This window comes from Cucurbita pepo, chromosome 6, assembly GCF_057944985.1.
Source record: "Cucurbita pepo subsp. pepo isolate OVF chromosome 6, ASM5794498v1, whole genome shotgun sequence".
Taxonomy (NCBI): domain Eukaryota; kingdom Viridiplantae; phylum Streptophyta; class Magnoliopsida; order Cucurbitales; family Cucurbitaceae; genus Cucurbita; species Cucurbita pepo.
The window spans coordinates 17,174,247-17,197,631 of NC_141803.1; the positions used below are offsets into that span (position 1 = coordinate 17,174,247).

Here is a 23,385-nt window from a genome sequence, read left to right on the forward strand (position 1 = left end):
GTGTAACCACTAACCACTTGTCTTTCAATCTATCTTACCAACTTGGTCAAATCCCACAACACTCTCTCTCTCTCTCTTTCTCTTCTTTCATAAAGTGTCCGACTTTTTTGCCTCTCTTTCTCTCTCTTGTTTTTATGGCAATAAAAACCTAAACTTTAACAATCATTAGCTTCCTCGAATCATCAATCGAGTTTAAAAGTTTGAATCTTTCGAACCGGTTTGAAATTGCGTTTCGAAACAGAAAGATGGTTTGTATTTGTATCCATTACTGATGATAATATATATGTAACAGTCTACGTCCACTGCTACTGCTAGTAGATGTTGTCGGTTTTAGTTTGTTATATATCGCTGTTAACCTAAAGCGTGTGTTAGGGAGAGGTTTTCATATCTTTATAAGGAATGTTGAGCGTCTTCGTTGGCACACCGCCCCATGTTTGGCTCTAATATCATTTGTAACAACTCAAACCCACCACTAGCAAATATTGTCCACTTTGGTCTGTTATGTATTGCTATCAGAGCTTCATGATTTTAAAACGTGTCTATTAGGGAGAGGTTTCCACACTTTTATAAGGAATGTCCACCGTTTGATGTTTGGCTCTAATACCATTTGTAACAGTGCAAGCCCACCGTTAGCAAATAGTGTGTATTTTGGCTCGTTATGTATCGTTGTCAACCTTATGGTTTTAAAACGCGTATGTTAAGGAGAGGTTTTCATGCAAGGCATGCTCAGCGTTCTCGTTGGCATACCGTTCGATGCTTGTCTCTAATACCATTTGTGACAACCTAAACCCAAACACACCGTTAGTAGATATTGTCCGCTTTAGCCCGTTACGTATCGTCGTCAGCCTCATGAATTTGTTAGGGAGAGGTTTCCATACCTTTGTAAGAAATGTTCATGTTTTCACTAATGCTCATGTGGGTTCTCATCATATATTTGGGATATTGAGAGGATAATATTATGGAATGGGCTTTTGAAATTTGTTTTTAATGAGAGATATTGTCCACTTTAAGCATAAGCTCTCATGGCTTGGCTTGGCTTTGGGCTTCCCCTTAATCGAGGCTCGACTCCTTTTCTTTTGGAGTCTTAGTCATTTTTTACTATGCCTTCGAAGCTCACAATACTTTTGTTCGATATGGCTAAGTTTAGGGCATGGCTCTGATACCATGTCAGATGAGCACAACTTTCCACAGTGGTATGATATTGTCCACTTTGAGCTTATCCTCGAAAGGCCTCACACCAATGGAGATAGTATTTCTTGATTATAAACTCATGATCATTCCCTAAATTAGCCGATGTGGAACTTTCATCCAACAAGCTCTACTTTCTTTTTCGGGGTAGGGTTAGATGCATAGTATTTCTCTATACGTAATTTTTGTACGAGCGCATGAACCCGCTAGGTGGGCTCGTATACGTACCCCCTAAGCCTGACTATAGGTTAGTGCACGTATACACTGTCAAAAGCCAATAGAAAGAAAGGAACATGTATCATATCATGGTGTACGTGTCTATACAAAATATATTATGGAAGCATCTTGTGCTTGTAACATACAACATACATAAGGTCCAAAACATGGTACATGAATATGATGCACATCATACTTTCATACTTTTCTTGACATAACATTCGTATGAGACATAAACATGGTATCTGAGCATACATGGATTGACATACTGGAAGTACATGCATCACAGAATGCTCATAAGCATCACATCATACAAGTAATAACACGTAGATAAGCCACAAAATACGTGTTATTCATACCACATTAAGTTCATCCAACCTATCTGAAAGACGTTCCAACAATAAGATCACTTGTAGCCCTAAGCTGAAGTCACTAACTTTCTACGTTGATGTTCATTGGATCCTGCTCGTGGAGATCTGAGTATACCTATGGCATTCAATGATATTATACTTAGTGTTGGATGATGGAAGTCCCACATCGACTAATTTAGGGAATGATCATGGGTTTATAAGTGAGGAATGCTAACTCCATTGGTATGAGGCCTTTTGGGAAGCCCAAAGCAAAGCCATGAGAGCTTATGCTCAAAGTGGACAATATCATACCAACCTGGCAACCATATGCTTCGACCCGCATTGAACGCCGGGCCGCTTGTTGAAGATAAAAGTACATCGAACCCATATGAAGTTTTACCATGAGCAGATTGAATCCATTGGGCAAAAATGAATCCATTGGGCAAAAATGGGTATGATATTGTCCACTTTGAGCATAAGCTCTCATGGCTTTGCTTTGGGCTTCCCAAAAGGCCTCATACCAATGGAGTTAGCATTCCTCACTTATAAACCCATGATCATTCCCTAAATTAGTCGATGTGGGACTTCCATCATCCAACACCTCCCCTCGAACAAAGTGCGCCTCCCCTTAATCGAGGCTCGACTCCTTTGGAGTCTTAGTCATTTTTGACTGCCTTCGAGGAGGGGCTTGACTCCTTTTCTTTAGGAGTTCTTTGTTCGATATTTGAGGATTTGAGGATTTACCAATTTATTGGCACGACTAAGTTTAGGGCATGGCTCTGATACCATGTTAGACGAACACGACTCTCCACAATGGTATGATATTGTCCACTTTGAGCATAAGCTCTCATGGCTTTGCTTTGGGCTTCCCAAAAGGCCTCATACCAATGGAGTTAGCATTCCTCACTTATAAACCCATGATTGGAGATCTGAGTATACCTATGGCATTCAATGATATTATACTTAGTGTTGGATGATGGAAGTCCCACATCGACTAATTTAGGGAATGATCATGGGTTTATAAGTGAGGAATGCTAACTCCATTGCACGACTAAGTTTAGGGCATGGCTCTGATACCATGTTAGACGAACACGACTCTCCACAATGGTATGATATTGTCCACTTTGAGCATAAGCTCTCATGGCTTTGCTTTGGGCTTCCCAAAAGGCCTCATACCAATGGAGTTAGCATTCCTCACTTATAAACCCATGATTGGAGATCTGAGTATACCTATGGCATTCAATGATATTATACTTAGTGTTGGATGATGGAAGTCCCACATCGACTAATTTAGGGAATGATCATGGGTTTATAAGTGAGGAATGCTAACTCCATTGGAATGAGGCCTTTTGGGGAAGCCCAAAGCAAAGCCATGAGAGCTTATGCTCAAAGTGGACAATATCATACCATTGTGGAGAGTCGTGTTCGTCTAACATGGTATCAGAGCCATGCCCTAAACTTAGTCGTGCCAATAAATTGGTAAATCCTCAAATCCTCAAATATCGAACAAAGAACTCCTAAAGAAAAGGAGTCAAGCCCCTCCTCGAAGGCAGTCAAAAATGACTAAGACTCCAAAGGAGTCGAGCCTCGATTAAGGGGAGGCGCACTTTGTTCGAGGGGAGGTGTTGGATGATGGAAGTCCCACATCGACTAATTTAGGGAATGATCATGGGTTTATAAGTGAGGAATGCTAACTCCATTGGAATGAGGCCTTTTGGGGAAGCCCAAAGCAAAGCCATGAGAGCTTATGCTCAAAGTGGACAATATCATACCATTGTGGAGAGTCGTGTTCGTCTAACACTTAGAACAATAGCAGTCTTACCTCAAACATCTCCAGAAGTATAAAAATGGCTCCGAAATAGGTGGAAGAGGTCCAAAATACCTAACAACGTTGTTTAAGCCGAGTCGAGCTTAAGAAAATTGCACAAGCCGAATCAGGGCCACCAAGCGAAGGGGACAGTTGGGTGCGAGCCGCTTGCAAGTTGCGGTTAAGGGAAGTGACTAATGAATGTGGGTCGAGTCAAGGTGTAGGTCAATGTTTGAGGCTGCTGACGGATCGAGTTGAGGTGCGGGTCGACATTTGGAGCTGTTGCTGGATCAGGTCAAGGCACGGGTCGGGCGTCTGGTCATGGCTATGGAAGTTGGACTACTGATTGTCGATTGTGCTGATGGAACTTTGGGTCTGGGAAAATGGAGGGTTTTATGCACATGTGCGTGGGCGAGACGAAATGCGGGTTGCGAGCTAGGCTTCACAACTTATAAGGAACGTTCAGTTCCTCTCTCCAACCGACGTAGGATCTTACAATGAGTGAGCTAGAGGGTATAGTTATATGGGAACTACAGAATATCTAGTAAATTCGAGAGAGAGTCGAGAGACGATGGTTAGATTTGGTCGAGACATTTTTCTTTTTAAAATTAGGATTACAATATCCAATATCCCGATTTCATTTTCACGGATATATCGATAAATATCATTATTAACATATATTTTTTGTAAATAAAAAATGTATAATCATTTAAATTAATAATTAAATTGATTTTACTTCCAAACCTATGTTCCTATTGACTGTAAATTCATAAACTAAACACATATTTTACATTATCTGTCTATCATAGTCGCTAAGTGATATCATATTTTTAAATACTCCACACGGACATTTAGTTTATATATGATAACCTCGAAATATCATTAATAAACACCCTTTATCGTAAATTTAATTTTATAGATGTAATTAAGCAAATAATCAAACGGTTAAATTATAAATTTTTATGTTTATGTCTAATAAGTCTCTAAACTTTTCAAAGTATTTCGTTTTTGTGTTGAATAAGTTTTTAACATTTAAATATCTAAATTTGTCGAAACTTGACCTAAATTTTAAAGACTAAACGTGTAATTTAACTTTGGTCAGATACCGAGTAGACCCACTAAGAACACTTTTCCTCTCATAATTTTCATTTCTTAATAATTTAGAGGTCATTTTCAAATAATAAAGAATGAATATAATTTCATACGATATGGAAAAAGCAAACTGTGCACGCTAAAAGAAAAGGGGAGAGATACTAGTTTGATTTGTTTTCTTAAGCGGATTCGTTGACCCGAGTGCTCGCAAGCTCAGAAAGTGGGCTTGGAAGCCGTAATTGGTACTGTCGATCAGTTCAGTCATAGTAGCTTCTTTGATCATGTCGGAATGAGGAAGAAAAGAAAACGGGTAGCATCGTTGTATGCTCGCCGTTTGTTACCCAGTTTGAATGAACAGCATTTAATGTGCAAAAATTTGAACAGTATGAGATTATTGTTCCTCTCATTCACATTTATAAATTTTGAAGTTTTGCAAAATTTATTATGTGGCCCTTAGAAAGAGGCTTACAACATCTTCCTTCAAAGTTCAACAACTTATGGTACCAACAACATGAATCCAATTAAATTGTTGATATCAATTTTTAATAGCTTGGATACTCAATTTGGTTCATGATATGGAGGACTAATTCCACTAATAACTTGAAGATCAACTTAAAAGAAGAAATGAATGAAAGTTAATCAAAGATTTTCATAAATGATAGAAAGAATTGGTCAAAACAATGAAATGGAAATTCGAATTTGAAATCGAAAAGGAATGAGAACGTTTCTCGAGAAACAGTGAGCAATGTGTTGGGGTTTAGTGAGCACTCGGGCTAGGATGGCCTTATTTCGTATTACCAACTATTGTTGCTAAAGGTCAAATTTTCACTCGAGCTATTTCTTTAAAACTGAAAACGGGAAGCTCCTGCAAGGTAACGACTTCAAACTCAAACAAAAAACAGGAGAGGAGAACGAGAGAATGCGTTGGTATTTAGTGAGCACTCGAGCTAGGATGGCCCAATTTCGCCTTACCAACTACTATTGCTAAAGATCAGATTTTCACTCAAGCTATTTCTTTAAAATTGAAAACGGGGAGCTCCCGCAAGGTAACGACCTCAAACTCAAACAAAAAACAGGAGAGAAGAACGAGAGCATGTGTTGGTGTTTAGTGAGCACTCAGGCTAGGATGACCCCATTTCGCCTTACTAACAAATCAGATTTTCACTCGAGCTATTATTTTAAAATTGAAAACGAGGAGCTCTCACAAGGTAACAACTTCAAACTCAAACAAAGAACAGGAGAGGAGAACGAGAGCATGCATTGGTGTTTAGTGAGCACTCAAGCTAGGATGACCCCATTTCACCTTACCAACTGCTATTGCTATAGGTCAGATTTTCACACGAGCTATTTCTTTAAAATTGAAAACAGGGAGCTCCCGCAAAGTAACGACTTCAAACTCAAACAAAAAACAGGAGAGGAGAACGAGAGCATGTATTGGTGTTTAGTGAGCACTCGGGCTAAGATGGCCCCATTTTGCCTTACCACAGGTCAGTTTTCACTCGAGCTATTTCTTTAAAATTGAAAATGGGAAGCTCCCGCAAGGTAACAACTTCAAACTCAAACAAAGAACAAGAGAGGAGAACAAGAGCATGTGTTGGTGTTTAGTGAGCATTCGGGCTAGGATGGCCTCATTTCGCCTTATCAACTGCTATTACTAAATATCAGATTTTCACTCGAGCTATTTCTTTAAAATTGAAAACGGGGAGCTCCCGCAAGGTAGCGACCTCAAACTCAAACAAAGAACAAAAGAGGAGAACGAGAGCATGTATTGGTGTTTAGTGAGCACTCAAGCTAGGATGGCCCCATTTCGCCTTACCAACAGGTCAGATTTTCACTCGAGCTATTTTTTTTAAAATTGAAAACGGGGAGATTCCGCAAGATAACGACTTCAAACTCAAACAAAGAACCGGAGAGGAGAACAAGAGCATGCATTGGTGTTTAGTGAGCACTCGGGCTAGGATGGCCCCATTTCGCCTTACCAACTGCTATTACTAAAGATCAGATTTTTCACTCGAGCTATTTCTTTAAAATTGAAAACGGGGAGCTCCCGCAAGATAACGACCTCAAACTCAAACAAAAAAAACAGGAGAGGAGAACGAGAGATGTGAAATTACATAAAGGGTAGGGAACGAAAAGTGATTCAAAAGGTTTAGAGTTTGAATAAGGAAAATGAAGGCAAAAACAAAGAAGAAAAACACCCAAAAGTGACACAAACTGCCAGAAGAAGGATCAATCAGAACACAATTTGAAAAAGCATTAGAGAAGACACATGAAAGCAACAAGTTAGCTAGTAATCTTATCTCCACTTGTTTATTTATACTATAAATTTTAGGTTTTGGAGAGCTCTCTTTGGTTGCTTTTCCACTTCAAACTCTTTCTTTCTTGTGGCTCACAAACTTTCAAACACATACAAACAAACAATCATACTAATTCCCCCAAAAACCCTTCACCAAATGTATTAACCTTACCTGAAGGTTCAAACTTAGAACCTCTATGATGCCATTATGACCAAGAACTTAGAACAAAAAACGAATTCATTAGAGTTATGACACCGAATTACCTTCAAATCTAATATCAGATCAGTTATTTGATTCATAGAACAAGAATGTAAATTAATCTCTATACATTGAACTCAAAAAATGTAGGAGTTTGGACTTGAGTCTCTTCATGTAACGCCCTAGGTCCAACGCTAGCAGATATTGTCTTCTTTGGGTTTTTCCTTTCGGGCTTCTGCTCAAGGTTTTTAAATCGTGTCTGTAAGGGAGAGGTTTCCACATCCATATAAAGGGTATTTTGTTCTCCTCTTCAACCGATGTGGGATCTCACAATCCACCTCCCTTTAGAGCCCAACGTCCTCGCTGGCACTCATTCATTTCTCTAATTGATGTGGGGCCCCACTAGATCCACCCCCTTTAGGGCCGAGCGTCCTTGCTGACACATTGCCTCATGTCCATCCTCCTTCAAGGCTCAGTCTCCTCACTGGCACATCGCCCGGTGTCTGGCGTTAGATACCATTTGTAACGGCTCAGGCCTACCATTAGCAGATATTGTCCTCTTTGGGATTTCCCTTTCAGGCTTCCGTACAAGGTTTTTAAAACATGTCTACTAGGGAGAGGTTTCCACACCCTTATAAAGGGCATTTCGTTCTCCTCCCCAACCAATGTGGGATCTCACAATCCACCCCCTTCAGGGCCCAGCGTCCTCGTTGGCACTCGTTCATTTCTCCAATCGATGTGGGACCCCACCAAATCCACCCCTCCTTTAGGGCCCAGCGTCCTTGCAGACACAATTGTCTCATGTCCATCCCTCTTCAGGGCTCAGCCTCTTCACTAGCATATCGCCTGGTGTCTGGCTCTAATACCATTTGTATCAACCCAAGCCCACCACTAGCAGATATTGTCCTCTTTGGGATTTTCCTTTCGGGCTTCCGTACAAGGTTTTTAAAACATGTCTACTAGGGAGAGGTTTCCACACCCTTATAAGGGCATTTCGTTCTCCTCCCCAACCAATGTGCGATCTCACAATCCACCCCCCTTCAGGGCCCAACGTCCTCGTTGGCACTCGTTCATTTCTCCAATCAATGTGGAACCCCACCAAATCCACCCCCTTTAGGGCCCAGCGTCCTTGCAGACACATTGTCTCATGTCCATCCCCCTTCAGGGTTCAGCCTCCACGCTGGCATATTGCCCAATGTCTGGCTCTATTACCATTTGTAACAGCCCAAGCCCACCGCTAGCAGATATTGTCCGTTTTGGGATTTCCCTTTCGGGCTTCCGTACAAGGTTTTTAAAACATGTCTACTAGGGAGAGGTTTCCACACCCTTATAAAGGATATTTTCGTTCTCCTCCCCAACGGACATGGGATCTCAAACTCAGGAATATTCATACCACTTGTCAAGGGCTTACATTTTTGTGAGCCATGAGGAAACGAGAACAACCTAGTTTTTTAAATTTTAGAGACATGTGGGAGACCATTTGCATGAAAGAGCACCAATAATTGCTAATTTGACTCGTGTGATGACTTGTAAAGCTTGTGATCTGTGGTTCTTGCCAAACTCAAAAGAAAAAGGAAAGAATAAAAAGAAAACAGAGTCATCAGCATGTGTTATGCTTTATTGGTTGTTGAGCATGTGGGTTGAGCTAAGATACAGCTAAGACAACAAAATGGTTGCACATAGAGAACCTGCTTACTATGAGGGACAGTAGCATTATGGATGAGTAAAAAGAACAATATCTTCAAATCATTTGACATCAGAATGTTATGTTTTTTTTGCATATACAATGAATGTTTGTGTCAGTGAACCAATTCCAGCAGCTAAAGTGACCCCACAAAATCACAGCCTGCCTACAAAACTATCCTCTCCACTTACATCAAAGAATATTTATGCGTTCCAATTGCATAATAATACAATGCAAAAATTATAGGTATAAGTAAATTGTGTACCTTTGGAGACCAAAAAAATTCTGTCTGTATGTCCAAAAGATTACCCGTTGTTCTTCGTCTTCGGTACTTTGCACATGCAATCTGGCATGGGAAATGTGTACAACGATCCGCTCGACTTTTTCATTTCCATTCCCTTTAGATCGTTGTGGCGAAGCATGTCTTGCATTTGTTGCGCGAAGTTTTTCCATCTATACGTGAGTTTGTTACCAAATATTAACAAAAACATGTCAATATAACCAGCAAGATAGTTCATGAACTAACAAATCAAAACTATGGTGAACATTTCTGGGTAAAGATGCAGCACAATGTCAGTTCTTATTTTAGAAAAAACAAACGAGCTGACCTAACATAACCCGATAATGTGTTACGGGAGGTAAATAAGTGTTAGGAATCACGACTCTCCACAATGGTATGATATTGTCCACTTTGAGCATAAGCTCTCATGGCTTTGCTTTGGGCTTCCCTAAAAGGCCTCATACCAATGGAGATAGTATTCCTCACTAATAAACCCATGATCTTCCACTAAGTTAACCAATGTGGGACTCACTCTCAATAATCCTCAATCCTCAACAATCCTCCCCTCGAACAAAGTACACTATAAGCCTCCCCTGAGGCTTATGGAGCCCTCGAACCGCCTCCCCTTAATTGAGGCTCGACTCCTTTCTCTGGAGCCCTCGAACAAAGTACACCCTTTGTTTGACATTTTAGTCACTTTTGACTACACCTTCGAGACTCACAATTCTTTGTTCGATATTTGAGGATTCTATTGACATGGCTAAATTTAGGGCATGGCTCTGATTCCATGTTAGAAATCACGACTCTCCACAATGGTATGATATTGTCCACTTTGAGCATAAGCTCTCATGGCTTTGCTTTGGGCTTCCCCCAAAACGCCTCATACCAATGGAGATAGTATTTCTCACTTATAAACTCATGATCTTCCACTAAATTAACCAATGTGGGACTCACTCCCAATAATCCTCGATCTTCACCAACAAGTTTTAAGTTATCCAAAATGCAGATATTGGGAGTACAGAACTTAATTGAACCAAATGAAAGCCAAAATATAGGTGTGTAAGGCTTCTGCATACCGTATGTTAGGATCATCAAAAGTTAATGCTAGTTTCCTCTTATCAGGTTTGACTGTCTTTGCATGTCCGGCATAAATATAGCGCCTATGACCCATCAAAAAGTGGGGGAAATTTCCACCCTGAGTTGTGACAAAGACTTCACTATGAAGACATACTGTGTAATCAAGAGCAGCCAATCTGGAAGAGTGGCCCTGCATCACAGACCGGGTTTGAGCTAAACGATCAACTCGTTTAAACGATAAACCTTAGAATAATTCGATGAAATACCTTGAAGGGAGCAAGTTCTTCCTTAGTAGCTATAGTATCTTTCGTTTCTAAACGTGGAAACATCTGCCTAAGTGGAGCCATATACTTTTCTGCTTTATAAATCTTTCCTGCTGCAACATATATGACAGTTGTATTATCAAAACCCATTCCTCTAAGCATCATTCCGACCTACAATATCATATAAAGGTGAGTTATGAATCAGCAGATTGTAAACACAGGTTTTAGGGAAATGGAAGCATTACACATATTGGCTCCGCATAAACTCTCTTGCAGGACCAAAAGTTTTCATTGCGATCGATGAAAATCCAGACGTTATTAAGAAACAACAATGACCGAAAGCAGACAAAGCCAACGATAATACAAAATATTAATGTGACGTCTCACGTCGGTTGGGGAGGAGAACGAAACACCCTTTATAAGGGTGTGGAAATCTCTCCCTAGCAGACGCGTTTTAAAAACCTTGAGGGGAAACCCGAAAGGGAAAGCCCAAAGAGGATAATATTTGTGATGTCCCACATTGGTTGGGGAGGAGAACAAACCACCATTTATAAGGGTGTGGAAACCTTCCTCTAGAAGACGCGTTTTAAACCCTTGAGGGGAAGCCCGAAAGGGAAAGCCCAAAGAGGACAATATCTGCTAGCGGTGAGCCTGGGTCATTACAAATGGCATCAGAGCCAGACACCGGACGATGTGCCAGCCTTCTCGCTGTTCCTCGAAGGGGGTAGACACGAGGCGGTGTGCCAGTAAGGACACTGGGCCCCAAAGGGGGTGGATTTGGGGGCGGTCCCACATCGATTAGAGGAAGGAAAGAGTGCCAACGAGGACGCTGGGCCCTGAAGGGGGGTGGATTGTGATGTCCCACATTGGTTGGGGAGGAGAACAAACCACCATTTATAAGGGTGTGGAAACCTTCCCCTAGCAGACGCGTTTTAAACCCTTGAGGGGAAGCCCGAAAGGGAAAGCCCAAAGACGACAATATCTACTAGCGGTGGGCCTGGGTCGTTACAATATATGCTAGTGGTGGGCTTGGGTCGTTACACTTAACAAGTAAATTTTCAAATTACCAACAAAAAAGACAAAGAAAAGAGTGATAAAAAGGATGGGTGTCCTAATAACCTTATATGCATAAGGACCATAAATGAAGCAGCAAGATGGCCTAAATCTTGCCCCCAACCTGTAGCATGTTATCAACAAAATCACCAGAGATAGGGAGAAGAATGAATGATCTCTCTAGTTTTGCAATAGTACAAGCAACAAAAACATGTAAATAAAATAGGCAATAATTGATGGCTCAAATAAACTCTACAACAATATACTGGGAACTTTGATTCAAACTTGATCAGCACTAACAGATAGTTTTTCACTATCACGAAGAACGATCCAGAAATATTGACGCTAAGATAGCAAGATGGCTTGAAATTTAGCGAACATTTAACGAACAATGTCATGGTTCCAAATATATGTGTGTGTGCGCGCATGCTCACGCATCATCTATGCACCTCAACTATTCTCACGTGGTAACTTTCCCGACCTTTTTTCATTTAGTTGCCAAAGAAATACTAAATCCTAAGTAGATGACCATCATTGGCTTGAACCTATCCCTTCTAAGCTATTTACTATCAACATTGATCCTTCTTGACCTCTAGGTCAACTTTCTAAGCCCTTTATAAGAAAGGATAAGAACTCTTTTTATTTTTAAGTTTAAACAAATAATGTGTTTAAAAAAAAAAAATTTTAAAAGACAGCCTTAGAACTGGAAGAGGAAACCCATCCCAAGGAAACTACTTGACAATCGATAATCATCAAGACACTGTATTCTTAAGTTGGAAGGAGAGGTCAGAGGTTTAGGATGCAAGCATTATCCGGAATGATTGGGCGGAGGATGTAGTTAGCCCATTTCGGTTTTTAACACAGAAGTTATTCAAAATCACCCCAGATTCAGAGCAAAACTCCCCTTTACTAAACTACGGGGATACAATTCCTGAAGAATATCGTACTTCGGCTTGCCGTGATTCGACGTGGATTTCCAATTGAAATGAGCTTAAGCTAGGAAGAAGGGATATTTGTTTAGGGTATTTCTTGTATATCTTTCTTTCAGCATTTGTCGATTCCCTCCTCAGCTAATGAGTTTTCTTTTTCATCTTTGTGGAAGATAAAAATTCCAAAGGAAGTTCAGTTCTTTGTTTGGCATGTCATCCATAGAGGAGTTTACACTATAGAACAGCTTTCAAAAAAGATGTCTACATTATTGAGTCATTCTGTTGGCTTCTATATTGGCAGAGAAAAGTCTTGATCATACTCTTTCGAGTTACGATTTCGCTCCGACTGTTCGAAGTCACTTTTCTTTTACATGGTTAGCTTTTAGGTTGCGCAAAAGCTATAAGGAGATTATTGAGGAGCTCCTTCTCCATCCGCCTTTTTGAGAGAATGGAAAGTTTTCATGGCATGTGGAAGTTTGTACTGTGTTTTGGGATGAGAGGAATAATGTAACAGCCCAGATCCACCGCTAGCAGATATTGTCCTCTTTGGGCTTTCCTTTTCGGGCTTCCCCTCAAGGCTTTAAAACATGTCTGCTAGGGGAAGGTTTCCACTCCCTTATAAAGGGTGTTTTGTTCTCCTCCCCAACCAATGTGGGACATCACAATCCACCCCCCTTCGGGCGCTGGCACACTGCCTTGTGTCAACCCCCTTCGGGGAACAGCAAGAAGGCTGACACATCATCCGGTGTCTGGCTCTAATACCATTTGTAACGGCCCAGATCCACCGCTAGCAGATATTGTCCTCTTTGGGCTTTCCCTTTTGGGCTTCCCTCAAAGCTTTAAAACGCATCTGTTAAGGGAAAGTTTCCACACCCTTATAAAGGGTGTTTTGTTCTCCTCCCCAACCAATGTGGGACATCACAAATAATAGGACCTTTGGAAAGGGATAGAAAGGAACCCTACTAAAGTTTGGTCCTTTGTTGTGTACTTTCTCTACGAGTGTTAACGACAAAGACTTTTTATAATTATCCTCAAGGTTTGGCTTTTTTTCGAGATACCCTCATTTGTTCCTAATGAAAGTTCGATTTATTATCTTTGGAACTATGTTCCATTTTCATCGATAATTTTTTTAAAGAACCAGTGATCAATGTGTTCATTATGTGTACTTTAAGTGATAGGTTCATTCTTCATAGGTGTATGTACAATATACACATTTCATCCTATAGAACAGATGCTTGATTAAGATGATGAAGTCCAGGTATACCTCAAGTGGGGTTAAAGGACATTTGCCATCCACCCTATTAGCACCAGGCCTTATTACTCTCCCTCTTCGTCTGAATTTTCCTCTCCAGCTCCGTTCTCTAGCCAGGTCCATCTCGTGCTTCTCTTCTTCACCGCCATCGTATTCACAGCACGAAAATGCAACCATATCCTTTTATAAGCACAATATTTACCTTTAGGCATAAACTACATTTAACAAGCAATTTAGTAATCACGAACTAAAAGAAAAGAAATAAACCATGACTAATACCTCTTCGAAACGAAGATGCACAGAAACATATTTTCCTCCACTCTGAGAGCTTTTTTTTATCATTCGACCAACCATGAGGTCGGCCAGCGTTCTTATAGATTCTGCGAACCTCAAAGCTTCAAAATTGGCTAAGCATCGAAGTGCTTGAACATCTGGAGGAACTCCATGAGCCAACCGATTGGAGAATGGGGCGATCCTCACAGCCCTACACCACAGAATGAGAAGTGATTATTGTCACCATTTCTCAAATCAAAATGGTATCTTAAGACAAGGAAAACATGCCTCAATTGCAAAAGCTTCGGAAGGACTTTATGCAAATAGTACATTGGGCTTGACCATGCTTTCACTCTCAAGTTCACAATACTGCTTATATTGTTATCATACTGCTGCAGTACATCAGTTGGGAGCTCTCTCACAATATTAACATGTTTGCTTAGTGCTTGTATGAAAAACTCTTCATCGAAAATATCACCGAATTTGCTGTCACAAGTAGGAAACGAAGGAAACTGCATGAATGGTTTCTGTCCTTCTGGGATTTAAAACAAAAAAAAATTGCATTTACTTCTGCCATTTTGACATAGAGTTAGTTGTCAATGGCAGTCGGCACCGGCACCAGGAGCAAACACAATGCCCTGTGCCCAATGGGATGCCTCATTAAAGAAAGCTTTCTAATAATATGGTTTTACCAATTGGCTGGACATGGAATTTGATGTAAAACTAATCTTCAGCTAACATAATCCCCATGTTTTGGACATAAAGGACACATTTTGCAGAGAAAATATTAAAATAATAAAGTTGTCAGTCAAGACTGGGAATAAATACATCAAAGAACCAAGATATAAATTAATAAGATCAATATATCATTTTTGAAAAATATGTGTAATTAACAAGATTATACTTTATTCGACCTGTCCCTATGATCTCCATGTCCTAAATTTTAGAAAATGTCAAGTTCTTATGTCAATAAACTCATTTACGTGTACACTTACCTCATCAAAAATTTACACGTATTTCACTTACTACTGACTATAACCTTTTATACTGTACAATTCTTTTCTTGATATCTGTTCAAATTATGCATAGAGTGTTGAGGATTATTGGGAGTGAATCCCACATTGGCTAATTTAGGGAATGATCATGGGTTTATAAGTGAGGAGTACTATCTCCATTGATATGAGGCCTTTTGGTGAAGCCCAAAGCAAAGTCAGAGCTTATGCTCAAAGTGGACAGTATCATACCATTGTGGAGAGTCGTGATTCCTAACATGGTATCAGAGCCATGCCCTAAACTTAGCCATGTCAATAGAATCCTCAAATATCGAACAAAGAATTGTGAGCCTCGAAGGTGTAGTCAAAAGTGACTAAAGTGTCGAACAAAGGGTGTACTCTGTTCGAGGGCTCCAGAGAAAGGAGTCGAGTCTCGATTAAGGGGAGGCTATTCGAGAGCTCCATAAGCTTCAGGGGAGGCTTATAGTGTACTTTGTTCGAGGGGAGGATTGTTGAGGATTATTGGGAGTGAATCCCACATTGGCTAATTTAGGGAATGATCATGGGTTTATAAGTAAGGAATACTATCTCCATTGGTATGAGGCCTTCTAGGGAAATCCAAAACAAAGCTATGAGAGCTTATGCTCAAAGTGGACAATATCATACCATTGTGGAGAGTCGTGATTCCTAACAAAAAGGTGAATTACAAAAATGAGAAGGGAAGAAAGTGGCAATGAATTATGCCCCAGAGATGAGTTAAAAGCAGCAATCACAATGTTTCTTTTGTAATATAAGAAAATCATAGTGTTCTGTTTCCTATGAAAGAAAAATCAGATTGCTTTTCTTTTAAAAATATATACAGACGAAAGTAATCGATGTTAACTGCACTGATATGGATTTCTGGGAATAAATGAAAACATAAACAAGAAAAAGAAGGAAAACGGTAATAACTGGATGAACAAGAGTGATCATGCTCCAGTAATGAATTGAAGAGGGATACAGGTAAGGTCATAGATAATATTTTCAATTCATAATTTTCTAACCAAGGGAACCAATTTAAAGAACAATCAAGAACAGAGATAGAATTATACTGATATTTTAACCCAAAAAAAAAAAAAAAACAAATTGTCCTTCGGTTAATGAAATCGATAAAATTATAAATTAAGTAATGGAAAGTCGATTTTAACCTTGAATCTCGCCAAACACTATTCAAATGAAATATTGGAATGACAAGAGAAGCATTCAGTAGTCCAGCCACTGCAACTGCATCACATATCTGTGTGTAGAATAGTTGGAGTTAGCAAATCAGTTATTAAGAACCAAAAATATATAATTTGATTAGATATTCTGCTGGTGGCCATAGCAATCTATATCCCTCATCTCTTTCCCGGCCCACCGGTCTATGAACATAAAGGAAAATCATCATGTCCATGGGAGTCGACGTTGAGAGTGACTGCTATCATTCATAATCACTGAGAATTACAATTTAAGTGATGAAATTAATTGCAAAAAAAATAAAACAGGTTTCTTCCTAATTTTCAATCTGCACTTCAATAATTATATTCAGACTTCACCCCTATTGAAAATACTATACCGCTGATCTTAAATCAGTTCATAAACTTTCCACAGATCAATTAAAATTTTAGTATAACTGTTATGATAATTGGTCATTTGGACTATGATTAGGACAAGTGTGGTAAAAGTGTGCGAGGCAAGAGGCCTTGAGATTAGGAACTTGGCGAGCAACAACGTTGCATTTTTGTCCAAAGTGGCCATCACAGTTCTCTTGGAGCCTGATTCTTTGTTGCAATCAATCATTTTAAGTATGGGCATAAATCTAATGATTGGGACTTAGGATAGCAATTCGGGGTACTCAGAAAATCTATCTCCCACTATCTGCCTGTTTCCTCAATTTCATTCATCCTAAGATTGGGGATGCCAGTCTTCTTGTTTCAGAGGACCATTGGTTCGGGGGGGGGGGGGGGGGGGGGGGGGGGGGGGGTTGGGTTTGGGGGTGGTATGTTAGTTTATCTATTTTCTTGCTTGCAGCACCCTCTTTTTCCAGGATCAGCTACTTTCCAGGTTATTTTTAATACAAATAGTTTTGTAATCATCCCTTTTAATTTTGATAACCAATTGGGAATCCTTTTTACAACCCTTTCTGTAACGGCCCAGATCTACCGCTAGCAGGTCCTCTTTGGGCTTTCCCTTTCGAGCTTCCCCTCAAGGCTTTAAAACGCGTCTACTAGGGGAAGGTCTTCACACCCTTATAAATGGTGGTTTGTTCTCCTCCCCAACCAATGTGGGACATCACAATCCACCCCCCTTCAAGGCCCAATGTCCTCGCTAGCACTCTTTCCTTCCTCCAATCGATTGGGACCGCCCTCAAATCCACCCCCTTTGGGGCCCAGCGTCCTTACTAGCACACTGCCTCGTGTCTACCCCTTTCGGGGAACAGCGAGAAGGCTGACACATCGCTAGCAGATATTGTCCTCTTTGGGCTTTCCCTTTCGGGGTTCCCCCCAAGGCTTTAAAACGTGTCTGCTAGGGGAAGGTTTCCACACCCTTATAAATGGTGGTTTGTTCTCCTCCCCAACCAATGTGGGACATCACAATCCACCCCCCTTCACCACCCCCCTTCAAGGCCCAGCGTCCTCGCTAGCACTCTTTCCTTCCTCCAATTGATGTGGGACCGCCCTCAAATCCACCCCCTTTGGGGCCCAGCGTCCTTACTAGCACACCGCCTCGTGTCTACCCCCTTTCGGGGAACAGCGAGAAGGCTGACACATCGTCCAATGTCTGGCTCTGATACCATTTCTAATGGCCCAGATCCACCGCTAGTAGATATTGTCCTCTTTGGGCTTTCCCTTTCGGGCTTCCCCCCAAGGCTTTAAAACGTGTCTGCTAGGGGAAGGTTTCCACACCCTTATAAATGGTGGTTTGTTCTCCTCCCCAATCAATGTGGGACATCACACTTTCAGCGCTCGTATATTCCCTTCTAGACTTTCCCGCTTTTCAGTTTTGCATTTTCTTACCTAAAAAGGGAAAAGGGTCATTATCATAAAAAAAAAAAAAACGACCAAACGAAAAAGGAAGAATATACACCACCCTTTGATAGTCCGATTGCAACAGATCAACTATCTTCCTATTGACAAACTGTTGACAGTATAACATAGCAGAACTACAGGTAAACCGATAGACAGTTAAAGAACATATCAATTTTCAAGTCAAGAAATCGTGAATCTGAATGATCTTAGCACTTCGCGAAATGGGAGAATATAAAACGTGTCCATGCAGTCAACATGTGAGCAATAAAAGAACTAATAAACTGGTAAAATTGTGAGCACTATATCACATCCACTCTTGAATCTACACTTCATGGTACCATCATTTTTTTTCCCTCATAGACTTTGCACACCGACAATACATAAATGCTTTATTCTTGATCATGAACTAAAACTCACCGACAACCTTTGCTGATTTAACCCGCCATTTGCTTCAATGATAAGAAAACCGTTCGAGTTTGGCAACGCTGCAAATCATTAAAGGAAAAGAAGTTTGAAATTAATTAATAAATAGGTAACTATAAGGAAGGGAGATAGAGATTGCTTGGAAGTTGAATTAAGAAAAAAGATCAACAACGAAAACTAACGTAAATGTGAAAATACGAAATTAATTAATAAATAGGTGTCTAACAAGAAGGGGAGATAGAGATTGTTTGGATGTTGAATTCAGAGAAAAGATCAACCAAGAAACTAATATAAATATATTAGGAACTTTTCTTAAAAAGTTTTCTTGTGTCCTGCTTTTAAGAAAAGCTGAAGTTGATATTTCTTCCAAAATCACATGATATCAAATTATGAACTTATAGTAACCTCAACATCATCCAATCAGTTACTCAAATTAAACTGTTGTTCAGCCCTCCTTACGAGCTCGGGGGAGAAATTCATAAGCATAAATATAGGAAGTGATGATAAAAATCTGTGAATATTATCGCTGAAAAATGCAAAAGGTATGCTATTTGATGATAGTTCATATATAATTAAAGCTGACAAACTCAGAGGAATGGGAGACAAGGTTGCTCTTAATATCTGTATGTCTTACTGTGTTTTCTGAAGCTTGTGGTGTACTAAAATGCAATAGTTCTCTGAGACTAGAAGTGTGAAGCAAAAAACAAAGGTGGGGGTTTTCCTTTGTCGAGCATTGAGTAGAAATATAAAACTGAAGTTTTTAGACCTACAAGAATATAGCTGTGATGTCCACATTGGTTGGGGAGGAGAACAAAACACCCTTTATAAGGAAGTGGAAACCTTCCCCCAGCAGACGCGTTTTAAAGCCTTAAGGGGAAGCCCGAAAAGGAAAGCCCAAAGAGGACAATATCTGCTAGCGGTGGATCTGGGTCGTTACAAATGGTATCAGAGCCAGACACCGGACGATGTGTTAGCCTTCTCGTTGTTCCCCGAAGGGGAGTAGACACGAGGCGGTGTGCTAGTAAGGACGCTGGGCCCCAAAGAGGGGTGGATTTGGTGGGGGTCCCACATCGAATTGGAGAAAGGAACAAGTGCCAGCGAGGACGCTGGCCCCGAAGGGGGGTGGATTGTGATGTCTCACATTGGTTGGGGAGGAGAACAAAACACCCTTTATAAGGGAGTGGAAACCTTCCCCTAGCAGACACGTTTTAAAGCCTTGAGAAGAAGCCTGAAAGGGAAAGCCCAAAGAAGACAATATCTGCTAGCGGGGGATCTGGGTCGTTACAATAGCATTGTAAATAATAGGAAAATATATATATATATATATATATATATATATATATATATATATATATATTTAATGATTAGAAGATTCAAGAGATCAAAAAGCTCTTGGACCTCATTGTTTGACAAGCTTTTCTCTTGAGCATGACTAAACATGCATTTTAAAACACCAACATCTTACATGGCCACTTATCTACTTGGTCTTGTTCTTTTGGATTGGAAGCCCTTTTTATAGTTTCGTTTTGTGAGCTTGTTTTTAGCATGCCCTTGTACATTCTTTCATTTTTTTCAATGAGAACTTGGTTTCTTACTACAACTACAATATCAGAGTTCATATCTAGCTACAAGCATCATGAACATATTGATATTTGATCTAAATATCTTAGATGTAAGCTTTTCCATTAAGCGCGCCTTTTTGTTAAAATGAATTCATGCATAAATGGAAAGTACTTCAGCACCGCATACAAATTGTACGAGTAATTACAACTTTCAAAAATCGAATTAGACAGCATGCACTGCAAGCAATAAAATTTGACCTACATGAACTGCGTGTATCACATTATATTACATGAAAAAAAAAATAACACGAGAAACATTGAGAAGTGAGTTTCACGAATAAGGCTGAATTGAACTAAGTAACTTTAGAAATCGGTACTAAACTTAGTACAACAGAATAAGAAGCGTCAAACCTGTCGAAGTGCTTCTATTGATACATGGTTTCCAAACATGGTGCACTCTCGAGTTCCATGCAGTTGACAACTGCAAAACCACCAATCAATGTTCATTTGGTCAACCTCTATAGAAATTCTAAACAGAAAATCTCGACAAAAAGACAAATTCATAGAAAAAAACGGCAATCTCCAAAGGACCGTCTTGAAGGCATAGTAAAAAATGACCAAGACTCCAAAAGAAAAAGGAGTTGAGCCTCGATTAAGGGGAGGCGTACTTTGTTCGAGGGGAGGTGTTAGATGAAAGTCCCACCGTTTATAATCAAAGAATACCATCTCCATTGGTATGAGGCCTTTTGGGGAAGCCCAAAGCAAAGCCACGAGAGCTTAGCTCAAAGTGGACAATATCATACCAGTCATGTTCATCTAACACTCATTTCATTACTTCTCATAGAAACAAGACAATTTGAAACTAGAAAGTGCATTTTCAGTCAACTTAGAAACTATCATTCCCACAACAAAATCAGGTGAAAAAGAGTAGAAACATAAGAGAAGGCACAAAATACCGCATGTGTGGAGCTATTTCGTGTCTCAGCTTCCATGAACGGCCAGAGCTTCTCAAAAACCTGAGGACTCCTATACACAGACCCCGACGGAGGGCGTTTATTAACTGAAACAACCCTGGTTTTGAGATTGGAAATGGAAACGTCGAAATTCACAGACCCCATATACAATAACATCATCGAAATATACAACAAAGGAGCAAACAGAAGTAGCCCTTTCCTTCTGAACACCGCCGACAAAATCAGAAAAACCAATTTCTCCATAATGCTGCTGCTGCTGCTGCTGCTGCTGCTGCTCTGCTTCGGGTCACGAACACTAAAACCAACGCTACCTCTACCACTATCACTGCCACTCAGACTCCTTAGTTGCCGATACCGAGGCGATGACGGTGGCGACGGCGAGAGACTGGAACGCGAAGTGCTCAAGCGGCTATAGCCATGCATTGCGGAAATGGGCTGTGCTAGGGATTACACAAACCTCTTAATTCTGGAAGAAACAAAAGATCTGAGGAAATTTCCGCTTACTCGCCTCATGGAATCGAATCTTCATCATAGTTTTTGGTTTCCCCGTCTCAATTTAGCGGTTCGAGTTCTTGAATTTGCAATTGGGATAAGATGGGTATTGGATTCCGTGAGAAATGAAGGGTTGGAGATGAAGATTCAGAGATTTGGGGCGTAGAATGGCGCAATGGGTATCCTATAATGGGAAGAAACAGGGGACAGGATTCATAAATGGGAGTGGAAAGAGCAGGACGTTCATACAGAGAGCTGGGGATTGTTGGGACTGTTAACAGTTAAATGCAAAGACGATGAGATGCCTTTTCCGTATTTTGTTGAAGAAAAACTTTTTTGAATTAAAATTCAAACTTTTTTTTTTTTTTTTTTTTTTATTGGAAATATTTTCAATTACAAATATTTGAAAATGGGTTGAAAAATTTAATATATAAAGTTGGTGTCTCTTCTTTGTCCAATGCAATCATTTAACCTACATTATGAAATTGATTGATTGGATTAAGCTATTATTATTTAGCGATGGCTATCGGAATGGTTTCGTTCTCGTTTGTTGATTCACGGTTTGATATTTTTTTAGTCAGGTCTGTTAAATGAACACGACTCTCCACAATCGTATGATATTATCCATTTGTTTGTTGATTCACGGTTTGATATTTTTTTAGTCAGGTCTGTTAAATAAACACGACTCTCCACAATCGTATGATATTATCCACAAAAGGCTAAGTTTAGGGTATAGCTCTGATACACGACTCTCCACAATAGTATGATATTATCCACACAAGGTAGGACTCTGATACACGACTCTCCAATAGTATTCTTTGATTATAAACGGTGGAACTTTCCTCCCCTCAAACAAAGTACGCCTCTCCTTAATTTTCTTTTGGAGTCTTGTCGAATTGGCATGGCTAAGTTTAGGGCATGGCTCTAATACTATATTAGTTGAACACAACTCTCCACGATGGTATGATATTGTCCACTTTGAGCATAAGCGTTCATGGCTTTGCTTTGCGCTTCCCAAAAAGGCCTCATACCAATGGAGATAGTATTTCTTGATTATAAACCCATGATCATTCCCTAAATTAGCGGATGTGGGACTTTCATCCAGCATGGTCAACCTCATCAACCTAAAAATAAATTTACAATCCAATTAAACTTTACCCTACTTTTAAGATTATTAGGAAGATCAAGAATATTTGACGTTTTTTTTACCGGTGTTAGTGATGACTTACGAATGTTTGATATTTGAGTTTCATGAGATTTTAATTATTAATGTATTATGTACTGTGGATAAATATAATTTTTTAAAATAATTAAAAATAATAATAAATAATCTGACAACTCAAGCCAACCAAAACTTTCAAATTGGGTTGGATGGTGAACTTTCTTCCGGGTTGCTCACGTTACAAACTCAACCAATCTCAAAATTTTAGGTTGGTCCATAAAATTTTCGCAATCTAACTCTCAGATATATATATATATATATATATATATGATTGCATTTTTTTTAATTTACTATGTTTAAATATCGAACATCTTAATAGATGATATAAACTTTAACTAGTTAAGTAATGCTGAAGTTGGTCAATAATTTTTATGATAGACGTGTACCCAATAATAGGTTGTATATATAGTAGGAAAGAAACCAACTCTAACAAAGGAGGGACGAGTAACAGACAAAGACACGTTAAAGAACCTACAAGCATGCTAATCATTGAGTATGTTTATACTCATTCTTGCTATTTTTACTTTTCAGATGGTAATGAAGCTGCGTGATTATGACGATGGTGAACTCGAGCTCTGAAACTTTAAAGGTGTATGGATAAATCTGGGTATAATTTAAATTACGTGGTATATAGTTGACGTTTTATGACACCATTTTACAATATGTTGACTTTTGCTTGTTTCTCGAAAATATTTTGATGGCGTTTTTGTAAGT

The 23,385-nt window shown here is 39.7% G+C and overlaps 1 protein-coding gene across 1 annotated transcript; it reads right to left on the reverse strand.

Annotated features, from left to right (window-relative positions):
- Positions 1-8,868: 8,868 nt before the first annotated feature.
- Positions 8,869-21,759, reverse strand: LOC111796822 (O-fucosyltransferase family protein). The gene is made up of 10 exons (XM_087124544.1): positions 20,940-21,759; positions 20,395-20,464; positions 18,416-18,483; positions 16,139-16,227; positions 14,248-14,445; positions 13,966-14,170; positions 13,699-13,866; positions 10,456-10,623; positions 10,189-10,379; positions 8,869-9,285 (listed from the first exon to the last, which is right to left on the reverse strand). Exons 1-10 carry the CDS (start codon positions 21,378-21,380, stop codon positions 9,138-9,140), a joined length of 1,746 nt encoding a protein of 581 aa, XP_086980670.1. The 5' UTR covers positions 21,381-21,759; the 3' UTR covers positions 8,869-9,137.
- Positions 21,760-23,385: the final 1,626 nt, after the last annotated feature.